At 36.4% G+C, this 20,053-nt stretch overlaps 1 protein-coding gene across 3 annotated transcripts in view; it reads right to left on the bottom strand.

Annotated features, from left to right (window-relative positions):
• ZZZ3 (zinc finger ZZ-type containing 3) overlaps positions 1–20,053 on the bottom strand; it is a 66,120-nt gene that overhangs the window by 10,762 nt on the left and 35,305 nt on the right. For all 3 annotated transcript variants that reach the window (XM_021678158.1, XM_021678157.1, XM_044914537.1), the window contains 6 exons: positions 8,958–9,096; positions 5,003–5,150; positions 4,803–4,918; positions 3,953–4,024; positions 2,368–2,469; positions 1,602–1,697 (listed from right to left, as the gene is read on the bottom strand). In XM_021678158.1, the coding sequence (XP_021533833.1) occupies positions 1,602–1,697; positions 2,368–2,469; positions 3,953–4,024; positions 4,803–4,918; positions 5,003–5,150; positions 8,958–9,096 (673 nt within the window). The remainder of the gene's footprint in view (positions 1–1,601; positions 1,698–2,367; positions 2,470–3,952; positions 4,025–4,802; positions 4,919–5,002; positions 5,151–8,957; positions 9,097–20,053) is intronic.

Consider the following 20,053-nt stretch of genomic DNA (forward strand, 5'->3'; position numbering starts at 1 on the left):
GTGGGCTAGATCACTACAGTTGAAATACTAACTTAAAATTCAGTGCACCCAAAGGAGGGAACACATTTAAGTTTCTTTAGTATTCCTTTGTTATCATTACTAGTCTTAGCTGTGAAAATATAAGGTGCCCAACACACCTAAAGTTAACTTGGAAATTAACCATGAAAATTAGAGCTGTTAAATTAAATATTAAGGTTCCAACATTCCAAAGTTATAGGATGAACTCTACATATTTGATATAAGTAATGCTGTATTTGGGGGGGGGGGTGAATCCAAGATATTTAAATCAACTGACAAATTAAAACAAGCTTCCAAAGCTTGGTAAAAAGATGAAAAACAAAACTTGTAAAACATGGAGCTGTAGAAACAATATTCCTAATGTAAAATCACTTAGTAAAGAAGCTTCAATAAGGATGGGTAACAGCATTAGATATGCTCTTATTTTCTTACGTGAAGGGTGGCAATGGTGGTGGAGAGGAAATATCAGGATGATTTACTAAGGACATGAAAGAAGCCAATTGTGTGCTTTAGTTTTTGCAATTAAAGCAAAAAATTGGCTACAATTTGATGCAGTGGTCTATGTAGGAAAATGGTAATAGCTTTTTCACTGTAAAAAGCAGCAGAGAATAGAGGAAAAGGCCTGGGATCAGAATCAGAGGTCAGTGGTTCTCAGACTTAATAGCTATATGACTGAACAACTGACTCTATTTACCTTAAGGCCACTTTGCTGTTTTGTTTTTTTTAAGGCTGTATTTTTAAGTAATCTCTACACCTAACAAAGTGCTCGAACTCACAACCCTGCAATCAAGTCACATACTCTATCTACTGAGCCAGCCAGGTCCCCCAAGGCCTAGTTTTCTCATCTATAAAAATGCTGTAGGGGTGCCTGGGTGGCTTAGTTAACGGTTAAGTGTCTGACTCTTGCTTTCAGCTCAGGTCACGATCTCAGGATCATGGGATCGACCCCCGCATTGGGCTCCATGCTGGGCATGGAACCTGCTTGGGATCCTCCCTCACCCCTTCCCCCTCTATGCCAACCTCCCTTCTTCCCTTCTCCCCCTTCTTTAAAAAAAAAAGGATCTAGAGCAGTACCTGCCATAAAGCATTCAATAATAATAATAAAAGCTAGCTATTAATATTGTTATTAGTAAAGTGAAAGTGATAACACTACCTACACTTCTAGAATTGTAGTGAGGATTAAATAATGTATTTTAATAAATATTCCTATTTTTGGATTTATGTAGCATATCGAAAAACAGAAACTGATGATGTTTGTTGAAGAGTCAAACACCCAAAAATTTTTAACATCACAAAGGCCTTTCTGATATACATTCAATCTACATCTTTCAAGTAGCACCCATTCATATAAACTAACCTATTCCTAAGAAAATAAAGAACATAAAGATCATTCAATTTCATGGAGTAGCAACAATGGAATCCTATCCTGTGTCCATGCCCAGTATAACAAAATGATTAGAGTAAGTCAGATTTTAAAAATAAAACAACGTTGTTTTGATAAATGTATACACTTTTACATAGCAATTCTGACTTTGATAAGTTTAATCTAAGGTCTAAAGTTCACTTTCCTATTTTCTTTTTACCTTTTTGGAGTATATATATAAGTTTGGTGTTCTGCCTGGGACTGGAATGCCAGCTTTAGTTAGTTTTATGAAATATTTCTGCACTCGGCTGGCAACCTAAGGAGATATGACAAGTCATTTAACATAATTACAAGACATGCAATACCAGAATAGTTTTTTTTTTTTAATTAAAATATTCCTGTGTATCTTAATGAACGCTAATAATTTAAAATTTATCATAAATCTAGAAATAATTTTAAAGTGCCAACAAACACACTTATATTTTAAAATCTAGACAAAAAAATCATTAAAATACAGGAAATGTGTTTGACTCCAAAGCTAAATACATATTTTCAACTAATGAATGCTCATGCTTATACTATTAAAAACACACCTATTAATCTCAATGGTAACGTGAAGAAGAAAACTGCTAGATTTTTTTTTTTTTTTTTAAGACAACCACAGAATACTTCCTAAGTATGTCACAAATCTATCAGCACAGTCTAACCAAAAAGTACACAACCTGGTGCACTCACTAAACATTCAACAGACACTAAGTACATTACATTCTTATTTTTCAGTAATGATTGAAGCAGAATTATCTCAAGTTGTTTCAGAAATCAACACAAAATATACCATGTTAAAAACAAAACAAAACAAAAAACCACATATTATAGCATTATGTAGCTAAAAATGATGTAGCAGATTTGCTGATGTTAGTGGCATTATCCTTCACTCAAAAACTATCAAAAACATGCCAACAATAAGGGGCCATCTCCTCTATTACCTGTTTGGCTGTCCTATTGCCCAGTTCATCTGCTATCTTCTGCCAGCGTCGAGATTCCACTTCTTCAGGAGGGTATTTCAGGAGTAGCTGTTCAAGCTTTTTCTAAGACAAACCGAAGACCAAATTTAAGAAAGTTAATACTGAGTTTCATAAATAAATACATTTACATAAATGAATAAATACATTCACATTTCTTTTAAAACTATCTCCCTCCCCAACTTTGGGGGTTAGGTCACTAGAAATCCTCATAGTAGGAAAAATTTCTAGTAAGGAACATAAGACTTCACAGGAAAAATGAGATTAGAGAATAAACCTATGGAAAACCTTGTAAGATTTTCTATTCGCTTAACCAAAAACATAGCACCCCCCACCAAAAAATTTTAATTAATAATACTTTACACATCTTAGTAATTTCCATTGACCATCTTTTCTTTTTTATTTTTTTTATTTTTATTTTTTTTTTAAAGATTTTATTTATTTATTTGAGACAGAGAGAATGAGAGAGAGAGAGCACATGAGAGGGGGGAGGGTCAGAGGCAGAAGCAGGCTCCCCGCCGAGCAGGGAGCCCGATGCGGGACTCCATCCAGGGACTCCAGGATCATGACCTGAGCCGAAGGCAGTCGCTTAACCAACTGAGCCACCCAGGCGCCCGACCATCTTTTCTTGCTAAACTATGTATGAGCTTGCTCCTATAGATTTGACAAAAACATCTAAATTCATTCGGATTTAGACAGAATATTTAAGAGACTTTTCCTTCCTTTGTGTGGTCTTCCATTCAAATACTTGATTTTTAAATTCCTACCTATCCCCTAAATTGTTCCACAGTTCTAAAGATGCAGAATAATCTGGATGCTTGAAATGAATTTCCTAAACCTTTTCATAAACACTGAACTCCTTATAGCTCTGGGGTTAATCCTCATATGAAACAGAGATGTGTCTCAAACCTTACTCATGAATAATCCTAGCCATATGCCAAACCGTAACAGAATACTCTGGCATGGCTTTGTCAGCTCCCCTCCATAACAAAAACAAGAACTCATTCTCAGGCACTGCTTTATTTGGCCCCAGGTTTTACTCTTCCAAAGCTGTATTACAAACACTTTATTCCACCCATTTCACTATCTTTTTCAATCCCCTTCCTATAACCCAGATTCCTTTAAAACCCATCCCCAAACTGGAATTCGTATATTCTCAAAATCCAAAATTCTTGAAGTGTGATAAAAACTATACAAAAATAAGTTTAATATTTTCAGTTCTTAGTTAAGAGGGATCATCTACAACAATATACACTTAGGGGGCGCCTGGGTGGCTCTGTCTTTAAGCGTCTGCCTTCGGCTCAGGTCATGATCCCAGGGTCCTGGGATGGAGCCCCGCATCGGGCTCCCTGCTCGGCGGGAAGCCTGCTTCTCCCTCTCCCACTCCCCCTGCTTGTGTTCCCTCTCTCGCTGTGTTTCTCTCTGTCAAATAAGTAAATAAAATCTTTAAAAAAAAAACAAAAAAACAAAAACCCAATATACACTTAGTCATAATACTGACTCTAATCTAAATCTTTTTTCTTTAACATACACAATTTAGAAACATTACCTGTTCTTCAACAGTCCACAGTTGGTTAAATGTTTCAGGTTTGGTATCATCACAAAGGCGTCCTCTTATCATCTGCATATAAAATAGGGCCTCTGTCAAAAATAATAAAGACTACCATTTGACGTAGCGAAATAAAACACATATTGTGGGATTTTTTTTTTTTTAAGATTTTGTTTATTTATTTGAGAGAGAGAGAGTGAGCACAAGCAGGGGGAGCAGCACAGGGAGAGGGAGAAGCAGGCTCCCTACTGAGCAGGGGGCCCGACGTGGGGCTCAATCCCAGGACCGTGGGATCATGATCTGAGTTGAAGGCAGATGCTTAACCAGCTAAGCCACCCGGGTGCCCCCAAATTGTGGAATTTTTCGTTAATTTCAAAATATTTTAGTAAATTATTTAATGTGTAATTTTTTTATTATTTACAAAGTGTTTTCACATTCCTTTATTTAGTTTTTATACTAGTGGCAAGGCCAGGACTCAAATCCTGGTTAAATTACACTGCACAGACCTCTTATTTTTAGAATAAAGAGTACGTATCACACACTGTAAGGGGCATGTTACATGTACTACTCGTTTAATCTTCACACAACTCTACAACACAGGTAATATTAATCACATTTCATATAAAAGGGAACTGCAGCTTGGAGGCTTTAATATAAATGACATCTGACATTCCACAGCGAGTAAGTGGTGGAGCTGGGATTCCAACTCAGATTTCTCTTAACATCAAAGTCCATGTCCCCACTATCTTCAGTGAAAGACTGCTTAAATTTTAAGAATACAAACCAGGAAATGTTAAAATATTTTGTCTAGAGTTCAAATTTTCCTGCTCCAAAGCTTTATACTGTTTACCTGAGGACGACTGTTTGAGCCTTCAGGACCATCACTCAAAGGCAACATAGAATATGAAAGGGACTCTCCATCCTTCTTAGGATCTAAAGGACTTTTTGGTCTAGCAGGTAAACCTACTAAAAAGAAGACCATGTATAGGATTATTAAAGCAAGACTGCCAGATATTTCTCTATTTAAATTCTTATCATGTAATTTCTTACCTTTATCGAAAACAAGCTTAACTCTCCTAGTATGTCTTTTACGATTTTTAAATTCTCTTTCAAAGTTCCCAAGGCTATTGGTATATTGGTCCCATACAATCTCGGGCAATTGAACAACTCTCTGTGGATATGGAAGCCCTATATCAGCCTGGGAGAAAAAAAAAAAAAAGTGACAGTCTAAATTTAATTCAAAAAATTATCTACCACAGCCAAATTTTCAGAGGACTCCAAATCCAAATTACCATCAACCAGGCATTTCTGTTCACTGTTTAAATCCAAGCACCAATAAAGTTAATATAGTCTAAACGTTAAATAGTAAAATGATAGCAAGTAGAGGAAGAATGAGTTAATAAGACAAAGTATTTTTAGATATAGCTCTAAAGCTGAACTATATAGACATACTTTATCACTAATACACTTTAAACATAAAATAACAAAACTAAGAAAGGTTTTATCTTTAAGAACAGCATATGAAATGTGTTTGACTGAAAAAGATGAGATCTGATACACAGAATTCATTTTATTTATTTATTTATTTTTAAAAGACTTTATTTATTTATTTGACAGAGATAGATACAGCAAGAGAGGGAACACAAGCAGGGGGAGTGGGAGAGGGAGAAGCAGGCTTCCCGCTGAGCAGGAAAGTCCGATGCGGGGCTCGATCCCAGGACCCTGGGATCATGACCCGAACCGAAGGCAGACACTTAACGACTGAGCCACTCAGGCGCCCTCAGAATTCATTTTAAATATACCCCCAAGTTCATGACTTATTCATAAAACAATGAATTATTTTCACTATATATAATTCTTATCACATACACAAAAATTATGACATCTTGAGAATCAAAACTACACATTTAATCTATTTGGAATTCAGTTACTTAACCAACTACCTTTAGAGAAGTCATTAGTTGTCATAATTATTAAAACCAGATCATTATAATCAAAATATCTTTTGATAGGGATTTGGTTTACATAGGTGTATGTTTTTTGTCAGAACTCATAGAACGGTACAATTAGAATTTCTGAATTTCACTGTGTGGAAATCTCACCTTAAAAAAGTTTTAAAAAAGATTAAAAGGTAATAATATGCATCCTGAAGTGTTTTGGTGTAAAGTGTTCATGTCTGCCACTTTGAAATTCATTCTTGAAATAAGATGGAATGAAGGATTGAGTCATACATGATAAAGCAAATATAGTAAAATGTTAATTGTAGAATCTAGCGGTGAATATGTATGTGCATGTTAACTATACAATACTTCCAATTCTTCTGTGTACTTAACATTTTCCATAGTAAAATGTTGAGAAAAACATCAGGTCATAAACTATGAAACTGGCAAGCAAAATCCTGTTTGACACAGTTGTTTTTTTTTTTTTTTTTTATATAAAGATTTTATTTATTGGGGCGCCTGGGTGGCTCAGTCGTTAAGCGTCTGCCTTCGGCTCAGGTCATGATCCCAGGGTCCTGGGATTGAGCCCCGCATCGGGCTCCCTGCTCCACGGGAAGCCTGCTTCTCCCTCTCTCACTCCCCCTGCTTGTATTCCTGCTCTTGCTATATCTCTCTCTGTGCCAAATAAATAAAATCTTAAAAAAAAAAAAAAAGTTCCTTGCATTCTATATGCCAGTAAATACCACAAGTTTCCTTAATGTCCACTAAAACAAACAGATCACATGTCAACAACTTAACTAATACAGTAAACCTAAAAAAATAAGTAAATTAAATACAGATGGTACGCAACTTATGATGGTTCAACTTATGATTTTTTGACTTTACGATGGTGCAAAAGTGACGCATGCTTCGGATTTTGAATTGTGATCTCTCCCCAGGGTAGGGATATATAGTACAATACTCTCTCGTGCTGCTGGGGAGTAGCAGCAAGCCACAGCACCCGGTTAGCCACGGGATCACAAGGACAGAAAATCTATACACTGACAGCTATTCTGTACCCGTACAACCATCCTCTTTTTGACTTTCAGTGTAGTATTCAATGAATTACATGAAATATTCAATACTTTATTATAAAATGGGCTTTGTGTGAGATGATTTTGCCCAACTGTAGGTTAATGTTAAGTGTTCCGAGAACCTTTATGGTGAGCTAGGCTAAGCTATGTGATGTTCAGTAGGTTAGGTGTATTAAATGCATTTCGACTTACAGTATTTTCAACTTAAGACAGGTTTATTGGGACATAACCCATCATAAGCTGAAATATCTGTATATATATAAGCAAACACACACATACACAAAATGGAAAAATCAACTTCTAAATTAAATCCAGTAGAAAAATTTCTTTCCAAGGAACATGTCTTTCACAATTACTAAGTATCTAGATTTAATGTAATTCCATACATTTTGATTAAAAATTATTAAGATGGCCAATATCACATCTCTGTTTCTGAGATAAAGTGAAAAGAAATTAAGTTTTTTTTTTTAAAGATTTTATTTATTCATCTGACAGAGAGAGAGACAGCAAGAGAGGGAACACAAGCAGGGGGAGTGAGAGAGGGAGAAGCAGGCTTCCCGCCGAGCAGGGAGCCTGATGCGGGACTCAATCCCAGGACCCTGGGATCATGATCCGAGCCGAAGGCAGACGCCCAACGACTGAGCCACCCAGGCGCCCCGAAAAGAAATTAAGTTCCAAACTAAACCTGGAAGTGGAGAACTAGCAAATAACCAACTGCATATATATCTAGTAAAAAAGCCTAATTGCATCTTTTTTGCCCACCAGAGAACATGAATAAAGATCAAGGTTAATAATTTTTTTGCTAATATTAACTCTTCTATCACCACCTGTTGTAGTTGAACCAATTGTAAGTAACCACTATAAGTACTATATCTTTTTGCACTAGAAATGTTTAATAATGGCAATGCAGAATCAATAAACACTTAACTGGACTCAAGAGTACAGAGAGGGTAAATAGGGTCCTAAAAAGTTTAGAAGTCTTAGCAAATCAATATATAAATTCCATATTCATTATGATATGAGAAAGTAATGATTGCCAAGTAAATAATATAGCTAGAAAAATCCAAATAATAAATTAATACAACTAAATGAAACAAAATCCCCAGGGCTGTTCCCTCAACACCTGGTAGACCACTTTTGTGACTCATTAAAAACTGGTAACTAATAACTATACTAAGTTATTGTTTTGTTTTTTAAGGTGGAGAAGTTTCTTTATCATAGTTTCTCAGTTTTAATGTTTTCACACAATGCTGATTAATATTATGCCTCTCAAATTTATTAAATTTGAGTCCCTAATTCAAGATACATACTACAGTATAAATACACATCTAGATTATCCATACTTACATACAAGAGAGTTATAAAAACATGAATCACTTTCAAATGATTTAACTGTTAAATACGAAAGTTCTGTTTTAAGGAAAAGAGAAAATTAAAAGGAATTTTTACACTAAAGTAAAGGACGTTACAAGGGCATTAAAATTTATACTTCCTCTTCATGGACTTGGCAACCATAACCTTAAAGACATTTGAAATAGTTTTTTGTTTTTATCACCAATGTTTTCTATCACACTTCATGGAGAGTTACAAAAGTACCTCAAAACTAAAGCAGTTAATAAATCCTGAAGTATTTTTTCTTTTCGCTTTATTAATCCTTAAGTTGTGAAAGAAGAAGGAAAACCCTCTTTTCCTTTTTACCTAAGATGGGAAAGGTAACAGGAAAAGATCCTAAAAATGGCTAGGGAATGGGACATCAAGTTCCTAATATAAATATCCAATTAAACCTCTCAGCTATTTTCACTGGAGTATATTCTGTTCGGGGGCGGAGGGGGGCAGGGATGCTTAAGAAGGCAGTATCCTGCCTCAGTAGTATGGTTAGTTTAGAAGGGAAAAAAATTAAACATTTAAAAAAATACATACCCATATTAAAAGAATAAATCAAGTTATTACCGAATATATTTCAATAAATCTTAAAAAGTGCTCAATATATACCTTCTTCTGGAGTTTCTCAACAAATCCAATGGGATTTTTTAGTGCTTCTTTCTGGTGTTTGCCTAAACTTTCAAGGTCTTGGACTGCTTGAGAACGTTGAGCTTCGAGTACAGCAATCGTCTGTAACAGTCTCTGATAACTACAGAGACAAAGAAAAATACCTCACTAAAATTTTCTAGTAAAAACAATAAATAAAAACTGAGTTCAAGCCATGATCTACTATTAAGCCACACAGTCTTTTTAAAGTTACCTGAAAGAGTTTAGTAAAACATATTACTGGGAATAAATGAGGTCTTCCTGAGTTACGAAGTACCTAGTCAGAAAATATCAGTTAGAGAAAGCAAAGCCTTATTTCCCCATCCTAAGTTTTTACCTCTTGAACCTGAGTAAGTACAGAAAATTAGAAGGCATCTTGACTTTCCAACAAAGTCATTAAGAAACTGCTAAATAAAAAACAATAAAATCATAAGGTTTTAGCACTAGGAGGGATCAGCAAGTTCAGCCCCTCTGTTGTATTCTGTTGGAATAAGGAATCCGAGGTACATTTTCTTGCCCAGAGTTAAGCCAACTGTACAATAATTAAGACATGATTTTAGGCGTCATGGTTCTCATTTGCTCTATTATACTTTCACTCTACAGGAAGTTTACTTTCCAAGCAATTCTTAAGTACTGAACATTTTTAAAGAAGAAAGGCCTTAAAGATACTTACTCCCTACCTACAAAGGTCTGTTTAGCACAACATATAATTTTACCCACACAAACCTACTATCTGCCATTATCCTGAAATCCACTATGGTACTAGTTAATTCTCTTCATCTCTCTCGCTTTGATTCAGATTGTCCTGCCTCTCTAATGTCTATTTTCAAATATCAATGCACATATGGCAATATGTTAGCCCAGAAGTCCTGAATGTTCAAATACACTTTGCAAAAAGAATGAGAGAAAAAAAAAAGTCATTCCAAGTTTGCTTCAAAATAAGTGGTTAAGTCCTTAAATGTATAGGTAAAACACAATTTTTCTTTATGGCTTCAAATAAATTTCACTGCATTTCCCAACTAGACTGTAAACTCCATAATGGCAAACACATCTGAGAAGTTCACTGTTTTGTTTATCCAGTGTGCAGCACACTTCCCAGGACAGAGATGATCGATAAATATTTTTGAATGAACAAATGAATAGACATGTCTTGTGCAATCAAAAAGTATACTGAATCTTTTAAGTTCAGAAGTCAGCAAACTAGCAGAAATTTCAAAGGTAAAACAACACAATTTTGAGGTTCACAGCCACAGCATAACTGCAACATGGCATTCTCTATCAGGACACTTCTCCAGCCCCTGCCTACAACATACCTATTCTTGGTCTTGAAATGTTAATAATTAAGGTAAAAACTAATAACACTGAAGGGTAAGACTCCTCTCAAGCGAGAGATACTTTATTTAAAAGTTAGAACATAATTGGAAAGCAGGAACCATACCAAGTCACTCCTGGATAGGTTACAGAGGTTAAGTCTAAACCCACTTCCACAAAGCCCCCATTTGCTGTGAGGTATATGGAGTGCACAAACCCTGCCTGTGCTGGCTATTTCCATGAGGCAGGCTCACCGAGGCACAATGTTAGGATGATGGTAGTGAGCTAAGTACTAGAACCTATCCTCTCTACAATACTCTTGACTGGCATACTTCACCTCCAGAACTCCTTCCCCACTAGCTGAATAACCAAAGATTTGTCATGGTGTCCTTATGACGGATCTCTGTTTTAAGCAAGACTTACATATTTCTGTATCATTAATATAAAAATGAATATGAGTCTATTAAACTTGTAGCAAACTGCTGTAAGCACAGTAACAATTAATAAGGAACAAGTAAGAACATAGTTATGGAAAAAATAAGCACAGGCTTGAAAAAAAGTGCTGTAGTCAATTGTTGATGCTGGGAAGAAAGGCCTCCTCTCTTTGAAACCAATAAACTGTAACAATTTTTACTGTATTTAAATTATTTTTTCAAAAGAGATGACAAAACAGAACTCTTCAAACTCTATTTGCTTCTCTTTAACCAAGATAAAATGATTAACAAATTGAAAGTCCCACGATAAACACTGGTAAAAGACTTAAAGTCTGGAATAAGTGAAAAGACTGTAAGAAAGCGGTAAACTCAAGTCTTCTAGACCAGCTAATTTGAATCATTTGAGTACTCTTTAGAGTCCTCAGAGATTTTTTTTTTTAAGATTTTATTTATTTATTTGACAGAGACAGAAACAGTGAGAGAGGGAACACAGCAGGGGGAGTGGGAGAGGGAGAAGCAGGCCCCCCATGGAGCAAGGAGTCCGATGCGGGGCTCAATCCCAGGACCGTGGGATCATGACCTGAGCCGAAGGCAGACGCTTAACGACTGAGCCACCCAGGCGCCCCTAGAGTCCTCAGAGATTTTACCAGTAAGATTACCATATATATTCCTATGCAGAAATGGAAGCAATCATAAAAAACTAGGGTGACATCTAAAAAAACCAGTATGATACAGTCAAATCTATTTTCAATCCCTCCCACCTACCCAACCACTTCACCTCCAAATGCAAACTACTAGAAACTGATCCAGACATCAAACAAGGCAAGACTCATTTTTTCACTAATTTGATAATTATTTACTAAGAGAATTAAGGCACTATCCTAAAAGCTTTAGTAATTATCAAAGCAAATCAGGCAGGCATGGACTTAGGTATAACAGAGAAGGAAAAAACTGTATGGAAGTGAATGGATAGGACTGACCATGTTGTTGGGGACAGAGGATGGGTATGTGAGGTCCATCATCCTAGCCTGTCTACGTTTTTGTATGTTTGAAATTCTCCACAATGAATTATAAAAGAAAACTTCAACTTCAATCCAAATTAATGGAGGAATTAACCACTGTACTCTTCCTAGGCTGGTCAGATCACACCTGCTACTGTGTTCAGCTTTGCTTTAAGAGAGACAACCAGGTTCATGAAGAGACAAGGTGGATGAGAAAGTACGTAATAAGAAATAACAAGTGTCTTAACATTTACTGAAGGTATACTATAAGCCAGACACTGTATTTTAAGTATAATAACACAGTCCTCACTATAAACTTACAAGACAGTACCATTATCACTATTTCACAAATAAGGAAACCAAGGCACAGACGAAGTGATTTGTCAAGATCATACCAGCCATTTATTGTGGAGATGTGATGTGAGGAATGGTTAAGATTCTGAGAATATTTACCCAAGAAATTAAAACCTCCAACAGAATACTGTTTCCATCTTTATTTAACACACAGCTATGTAGAAAAGGAAATAGACTTTTACAGGTTACAAAGAGTAAAACCAGAATCAAATTGTGATAAAGGCACAATATGAAGAAAAACACTGTCTCAGTCAAAACCAGTAAAAGATGGCAGTATAGCACCCAATGATGTTCACACAGATATTTAAAGGAAATTCAAGCACTAAAAATACTGCAACTCTTTAATTCCAGCAAAACAGGCTACTTTCACACATTTGCTACTACTCACTCAACCAAGTAATCTGTAGAATGATTTTTTAAATGTATATACTTTTGTGTGAATGAAAGTATAGTTACAGCATTCCCACAAGGACAACTTTGTATTAAACCTATCAAAAATTATTTGTTATCTATTTCTAAACTAAATCCACTGCTACAAATAGTAGGCTTGCCTGTGGCAAAGAATTGTTAATTTTATTGTCTCACGTCTTCAATGTAAAGTAAGTTTAGCTTTTATACTGTGGAATTTTATTTTATTAAAATGTTAATACTCTCCAGTTCTAAATCTAAGTTATTTTCACTACCCTTCATTATCCAAGTCCTCCTGAATTCTTTATTCACATCTGTGAATATAAAACATTTACATAGGGGCATCTGGGTGGCCCTGTCAGTTAAGTGCTGACCCTTGATTTTGGCACAGGGCATGATCTCAGGGTCATGAGATCAAGCCCCATGCTTTGCGGAGTCTGCTTAAGACTCTCCCTCTGCCCATCTTGCTCTCTTTCTCTAAAATAAATAAATGAATCTTAAAAAACAACAACAACAACAACAACTATTCTAGGGGCACCTGGGTGGCTCGGTCAGTTGAGCATCAGACTCCATTTCAGCTCAGGTCTTGATGTTGGGGGTTGTGTGGGTTCAGGCCCCACACATAAGGCTCTATGCTGGGCCTACTTAAAAAATAAAAATTAAAAAAAACACTATTCTAGGGACACCTGTGTGGCTCAGTCGGTTAAGTGGCTGCCTTCGGCTCGGGTCGTGATCCCAGGGTCCTGGGATCGAGTCCCACATCGGGCTCCCTGCTCGGTGCGAAGTCTGCTTCTCCCTCTGCCTGCTTGTGCTCTCTCTCTCTCCATCTGAGAAATAAATAAAATCTTAAAAAAAAAAAAAAAAAAACTATTCTAGATCAGAGGTCTACGACCTTTAGCCTGTTTCTGTAAGTAAAGTGTGTGTGTGTATGTTTATTTTGGGAGAGAGAAAGAAATGGGGAAGAGGGAGAGGGAGAAAAAGAATCTGAAGTGGGCTCCACACCCAGTGCAGAGCCCAACATGGGGCTTGATCTCACAACCCTGAGCCAAAATCAAGAGTCAGATGCTTAACCAACTGAGCCACCCAGGCCCCCTCTATAAATAAAGTTTTATTAGAACATAGCCACACTCATCTGTTTAGATAATGTCTATGGCTGCTTTCTAAATACAATGACAGAGTGGAGTAGTTGCAAAGCGCAGTTGATTCCCAAAGCCAAAATTATTTATTATCTGACCGTTTAAGAAAAAGTCTGCTGGGCCCTGCTCTAGATTAAAGATACAGAGACATGACAACCAAGTATAATGTATAATCATGAATTAGGTCCCAGAGAAAGGGAAATAAACATTTCGGGGATATTTCTGGGTATAGACAGAAAAATGTAAATACAGATTGTGGATTATGTATTTCATTCTATCAATGCCAGACTACTGAGGTATAATAAGGTATTTAAGGTTATGCAAGAGAATATTCTTTTTTTTTTTTCAGATTTTATTTATTTGAGAGAGAGAGAGTACAGAGCGAGAGAGAGCACGAGCGGGGTGGGGGGGGGAGAGGGAGAAGCAGGCTCCCCACTGAGCAGGGAGCCCGATGCGGGGCTCGATGCCAGGACGCTGGGATCATAACCTGAGCCGAAGGCAGACACTTAACCAGCTGAGCCACCCAGGCGCCCCAAAGAATATTCTTCTTTTTAGGAGACACATACTAAAGTAAAGGGTGATGAGTCTACAATATACTTTTAAATGTCTCAGCTTAAAAAAATTAAAAAAGGGGGGAGTGCCTGGGTGGCTCAGTCATTAAGCGTCTGCCTTCGGCTCAGGTCATGATCCCAGGGTCCTGGGATCGAGCCCCACATCGGGCTCCCTGCTCAGCAGGAAGCCTGCTTCTCCCTCTCCCACTCCCCCCTGCTTGTGTTCAATCTCTCGCTGTGTCTCTATCAAATAAATAAATAAAATCTTAAAAAAATAAAAAAGTATATGGGATGGGAAGGAAGATGAGGGGAAAGGGAGAGAGGGAGAGAATATTACAAAATGTTAACAACTGATGAATTTAGCTGAAGGCAATACAGATGCTTACCATACTATTCTTCCAGCTTTTTAAACTTTTATAATTTCCTAAATAAAAACTGAGTAATGAAGAAGCAATTCATTACACTTTGCTACTGAAAAAGAACAGCTTGATTATCCTATGAACACTGAACTTAATTAAATAACACTGAAAAAAAAACTAGAGGAAGTAAGGCAACATAAAAATAAATGTATTCAGGGACGCCTGGTGGCTCAGTGGGTTAAGTGTCCCACTCTTGATTTTTGGCTTAGGTCATGATCTCAAGAGTCATGAGATGATGCCCCATGTCAGGTTCCACGCTCAGCACAGAGTCTGCTTGAGATTCTCTCTCTCCCTTTCCCTCTGCCTCCCCCCCAACCCCACACTCTCGCTCAAATAAATAAATATTTTAAAATGTTTAAAAATGTATTCATTTAACTATACTGTACAAAGAAAAGGGAAAGAAGTATAGAAAAAACTTAAAAGCTAACCAATATGTTTTCACATGTATGCACGTGTACAAATGCACACATGTATGCACTGGTGAACAGGAGAAAGTAAGAGAAAAAAGAGCAAGACATATGCTGGATATCATTTTCAACAGGATAAAACTATATAAAGTGAATCAGTTCTCAGGAATAACAATCAGGCAATTTTAAACAGCAATATATTCCATCCTAACAATTTACCAGTATAAAACAGTTTTGGGGGAAATGCTTCAATTTACTCTACACCATCATTTCAAATCATGTATGGTACTTCTACTTTCAGCAAAATACTGAGCTCAATATATAAATGACTGAAGAGAAATTATTTTGATATGAGCAGAACATACATATTTTAAAATCAATTTAGTAAAAGAAAAGCTGTATGATACTTTTTCTTTCTTCATGAAGGGTTTCAAACACTGAAACTCTAGAACAGCAAAAATTCAAAAATTCATAAATGATTTCTCATTTACTATGAAAATCAAAAGTCATTAAGAAGATGAATAAAAAGCCTTTTATGATACTCTGTGTTAAGACAGAAATGAATACCTTAGTTTCTGATAATATGCCTTTCCAGGTATAATGATCAATTCTGCACTGAAAAATAACTAAAAATGCTGAATTAAAGACAAGTTAAGAAAAAAAACATGTACCTGTTTATTTTAAAATCATGGAAAAACTGATAAGATACTAAGACTTCTTTTATTAATAGGCCAAAATCTAAGTGAAGGCATAAACTGGACCATGTAAGTCTGGGCTCAATTTTCTGTACTTCACTTGCCCAGGAAACAGAAGACAAAGCCACTGAGGTAAGTAGTCTAATAAGAGATGCTCTTCCTTCAGGACCTCTCACTCCCATCCCATAGAAGAGTTGCTTTGTAGGTGCCCAGGTGGCTCAGTCGTTAAGGGTCTGCCTTCAGCTCAGGTCATGATCCTAGGGTCCCGGAATCAAGTCCCACATTGGGCTCCCTGCTCGGCAGGAAGCCTGCTTCTCCCTCTCCCACTCCCCCTGCTTGTGTTCCTGCTCTCACTATCTCTCTCTGTGTCAAATAAACAAAATCTTTTAAAAAAAAAAAAAGAAGAAGAAGAGTTGCTTTGGGACGGAGAAAAGGAGCAGATAAAAATTTCAACCACAAAAAGCTGTCACCATAAGACAGTCCAAATAATATTACCTGGGTGGCCTTAAACAACCAAAACCACAACTACAGTTTAAAGCAGTGCTTCTGGACTGATGCACAAACACCCATCCCCCACCAAGATACCCACAGAGGCAAATGCAATTTTCTCTGGAAGAATATATATTCATCCTAGGCCTCAAAGATAACCCATTAAGAATTTTCCAAAGAAAGTAAAGAGCGCCTATTTAAAAATTACCAAGCATACAAAAAAGCAAGACAGAGTAATAAAAGACAAGCTTGAAAACAGCTACAGGGAATAGGAAACTACAAAAACTAAGATGCTTTGAAAAGGAAGCAAATTCAAAAACATTTTTTAAGGATTTTATTTATTTATTTGACAGACAGAGATAGCAAGAGAGGGAACACAAGCAGAGAGAGTGTGAGAGGGAGAAGCAGGCTTCCCACTGAGCAGGGAGCCCGACGCAGGGCTCAATCCCAGGACCCTGGGATCATGACCTGAGCCAAAGGCAGACACTTAATGGCTGAGCCACCCAGGCACCCCGCAAATTCAAATTTTTAAGATATGATAATTAAAACTAAAAGCTCAATGGGGACAAATTTCCTCTTTCAGAAAATACAGATGACGTAAATTCAGAAGAACCCTTCATTGAAGACAAGCTGGAAAAAATATTTAAAAGCTCTTAAAAGTCGCAAAGAGCTAACAGACTCATGAGACGGTACCAAATTAAGATCCATGATAAGATGAAAACCAGAAAGTTAAAACATGTTTGGGGGCACTCTTGCCCTGGAGCAATTTATTGACTGGATTGAAGAGGAAGCTGAGCAGTGTTTTTGATAGCTTAAAATGATAGAAGATTAAAATTGGGAGTGCAGAGCCTACCAAAGGTAGAGGCTCTGGAAAACAAACCTAAGCTTTGGTCTTGGATCCTGGAGGACACACCCTCGGAGTAAGGGTGAAAAGGAAGTAAACAGCCCTCTCAGAGTGGACTAGGATATCTCAGTTTGTAATTAACTAGTAAGACTGAAAATGCAGACATACCAAGACCCAGACATCCCATATGTAGTATATAACCTCAAGAAACTCTTGAATATACATAATGGCATGTATTTACTGCAGACTTATTCATGATAATCCAAAACCAAAAACAACCCAAATGTCCACCTAAAAAAAAAAAAACAAAGAGAAAAACTGTGGTATAGATATACAGTGGAATACTATACAGCAATGAAAATGAACAAAGTACATCTATGTGTACTAACACAGATGACTATCACAAACGTAATAAATCACAAAAGAGTATATGCAGTGTGGTTCAAAAACTAAACTTTATTATTTAGGGATACACACATAAGTAGTAAGACCTTTTAAAACAGCAAAGAAGGATTTTCACAAAAGTGAGATAATGGTTATCTCCAAGAAAAGTAAGGGAATGTAACTAAGGAACTATTCACAGAGGAGGACTTCTGGAGTACTATCCATATTGTGTATCTTAACCTGGATTGTGGTTAAACAATTATAGGCTGTTTGATTTCATAGTTATTCCATATCTGCATGTCAATATTTCATTAGTATTATATGTATGAGATATTGCACTTTTTTAAAGGGAAAGTTTTCTAGGAAGAAAATGTTACAGAGAGAACACTTCTACTTCTAGAACTTTAAGATTCACAGAGGAGTCCTGGTTCAAGTCCCAGCTCTACCAGCAACTAACCATGGGATGTTATTCAAGTCATTAAACCTTGGGCCTTGGCTTCCTCGGCTACAAAATGAGAAGAATGGACCAGATAAGTAATTCTAAAAGCTTTCTGCAAAGTAAAATATTCTATGATTATAAGCCATTTGTTCAATTCTGGTCATTCACTGTATAATGCTAAGTGAAATAAGTCAGTCAGAGAAAGACAAATACCATATGCTTCCATTCATAGTGGAATTAAAGAAATAAGCAAAGGAGTAAAAAAGAGAGAGAGAGAGACAATCCAAGAAACAGACTCATAACTCTAATAGAGAATAAACTGATGGTTACCAGAGAGGATGTGAGTAGTGGGTGGATGCATGAAATAGGTGATGGGGATTAAGGAGTACACTTGTTGTGATGAGCACTGAGTAACGTACAGAATTGCTGAATCACTATATTGTACACCTGAAATTAATATAACACTGAATGTTAACTACACTGGAATTAAAATAAAATAAAAATACAAAAAAATTTTTTTAAAAATACAAAAAAATTCTGGTCATCATTATTTCACATTTTTTCTGAGTTAAAAATGGGCTCACTTAATACTGTATACATAAACACAGCATTAAGTCAATCTTTTCTTCATACAGAATCCTATTTGAGACCTGGGTTTATCAGCTCTGCCCATAGCAAGAAGTATGCCAAGTAACTGATCTAAGGGATAAGTTTCCCCTACTTCACAATGTCTACTCATGATACATTAATGGCTTTACTCTCACAAAGGTTACTTCCAAAATGAAATTATGTGAAATATAATGGCTATGGTTTATGAAGAAATTGGCTGTTCTGGCTGTGGGTCACTGAACAGTGTACTTCCTGAAGGCAAGCATTTTAAGGTGCACCCATGCCACAGTTTTTAAGTATGTCTTATCTCATTTATTATATTGTGCGATCCCTGAAAGGAAGTCCATTTTTCTATTTCTTGTACTGTTCCATAGCACATTAAGATTCAAAAGAGACATAGAAAGTGCTCATAAAGATGAAAGCAAAAGATGAAAACAAAAACCACAAAAGAAAATATAAATAACTGAATAGTTATTTGGGTGACTTTTCAGTGGTTAAATGACTGTATACAGAACACTATTATAATGGTATGTATGCTCTTATAAGTTTTTTAGGTATGCTAAAGATACATATACCCTGGGTCCTTTTCCACATGTAAGACTTAGAGGGACAGATAAAAAGCATACTTACCAAGTTTACGGATGACATGAAGCTGAGAAGGATAGCAAATACTGTAGATGAAAAAAATCAGGATTAAAAAATAACAAGCAAGCTAGAATACTAGACAAGATGAAATTTGACCACATAAACAAAAATATGGTATTGAACTACAAAACAGGCAAACAAATACAGGATGGCATGAACTTGCCTTAACAAGCACAGAAAATTGTGAGCCTCCCAACTGATCCTAAGTTCAATTATGATGTTAAAGTGTGAAGTAGCTGCTCAAAAACATGTAGTATTAGCTTAAACTTGTATGAACCCATTCACTTACCAAGTATGCTCACTGTGTATATAGCACTAAGTCAGCCATTCTGAAGGATACAAGTATAATCAACATGCAATCCTACATCTTAATCATTACAATTAAGACAGTGTGCATGTGTATATTGGTAATTGCTTATTTAAATACTAAAAAACAAGGAAGCTTATAAAATTCCTAGTCAATTCCCAAAATCGACAAAAATTATAATGATTAATATACTGCAAGAGAAAAACATACATAAAATTTGACCAACCATGTTATAAACAAAGTGATCATTCCTGGGAGCCACAAGCACTATTTCATAGAAGAAGTAAAAACCAAGTAAACACTGAAAATTTGTGTATTTCAATAGAAAAGAAGGTTAAGATATTCCAGGTAGAATAAATAGTACAAGGAAAAGCACAATGGCAGGTTAAGTGCGACACACATTGAAATAAGTGATAGTCTAGAGAAAATACATGAGGGGAAATCGAGAACACAAAATAAAAATCTTTAAATGAAAGAACTATAGGTGCGCCTGGGTGGCTCAGTCGTTAAGTGTCTGCCTTTGGCTCAGGTCATGATCCCAGGGTCCTGGGATCGAGCCCCACATCGGGCTCCCTGCTCAGCGGAAGCCTGCTTCTCCCTCTCCCACTACCCCTGCTTGTGTTCCCT

Source organism: Neomonachus schauinslandi, chromosome 4 (assembly GCF_002201575.2).
Source record: "Neomonachus schauinslandi chromosome 4, ASM220157v2, whole genome shotgun sequence".
Lineage (NCBI taxonomy): Eukaryota > Metazoa > Chordata > Mammalia > Carnivora > Phocidae > Neomonachus > Neomonachus schauinslandi.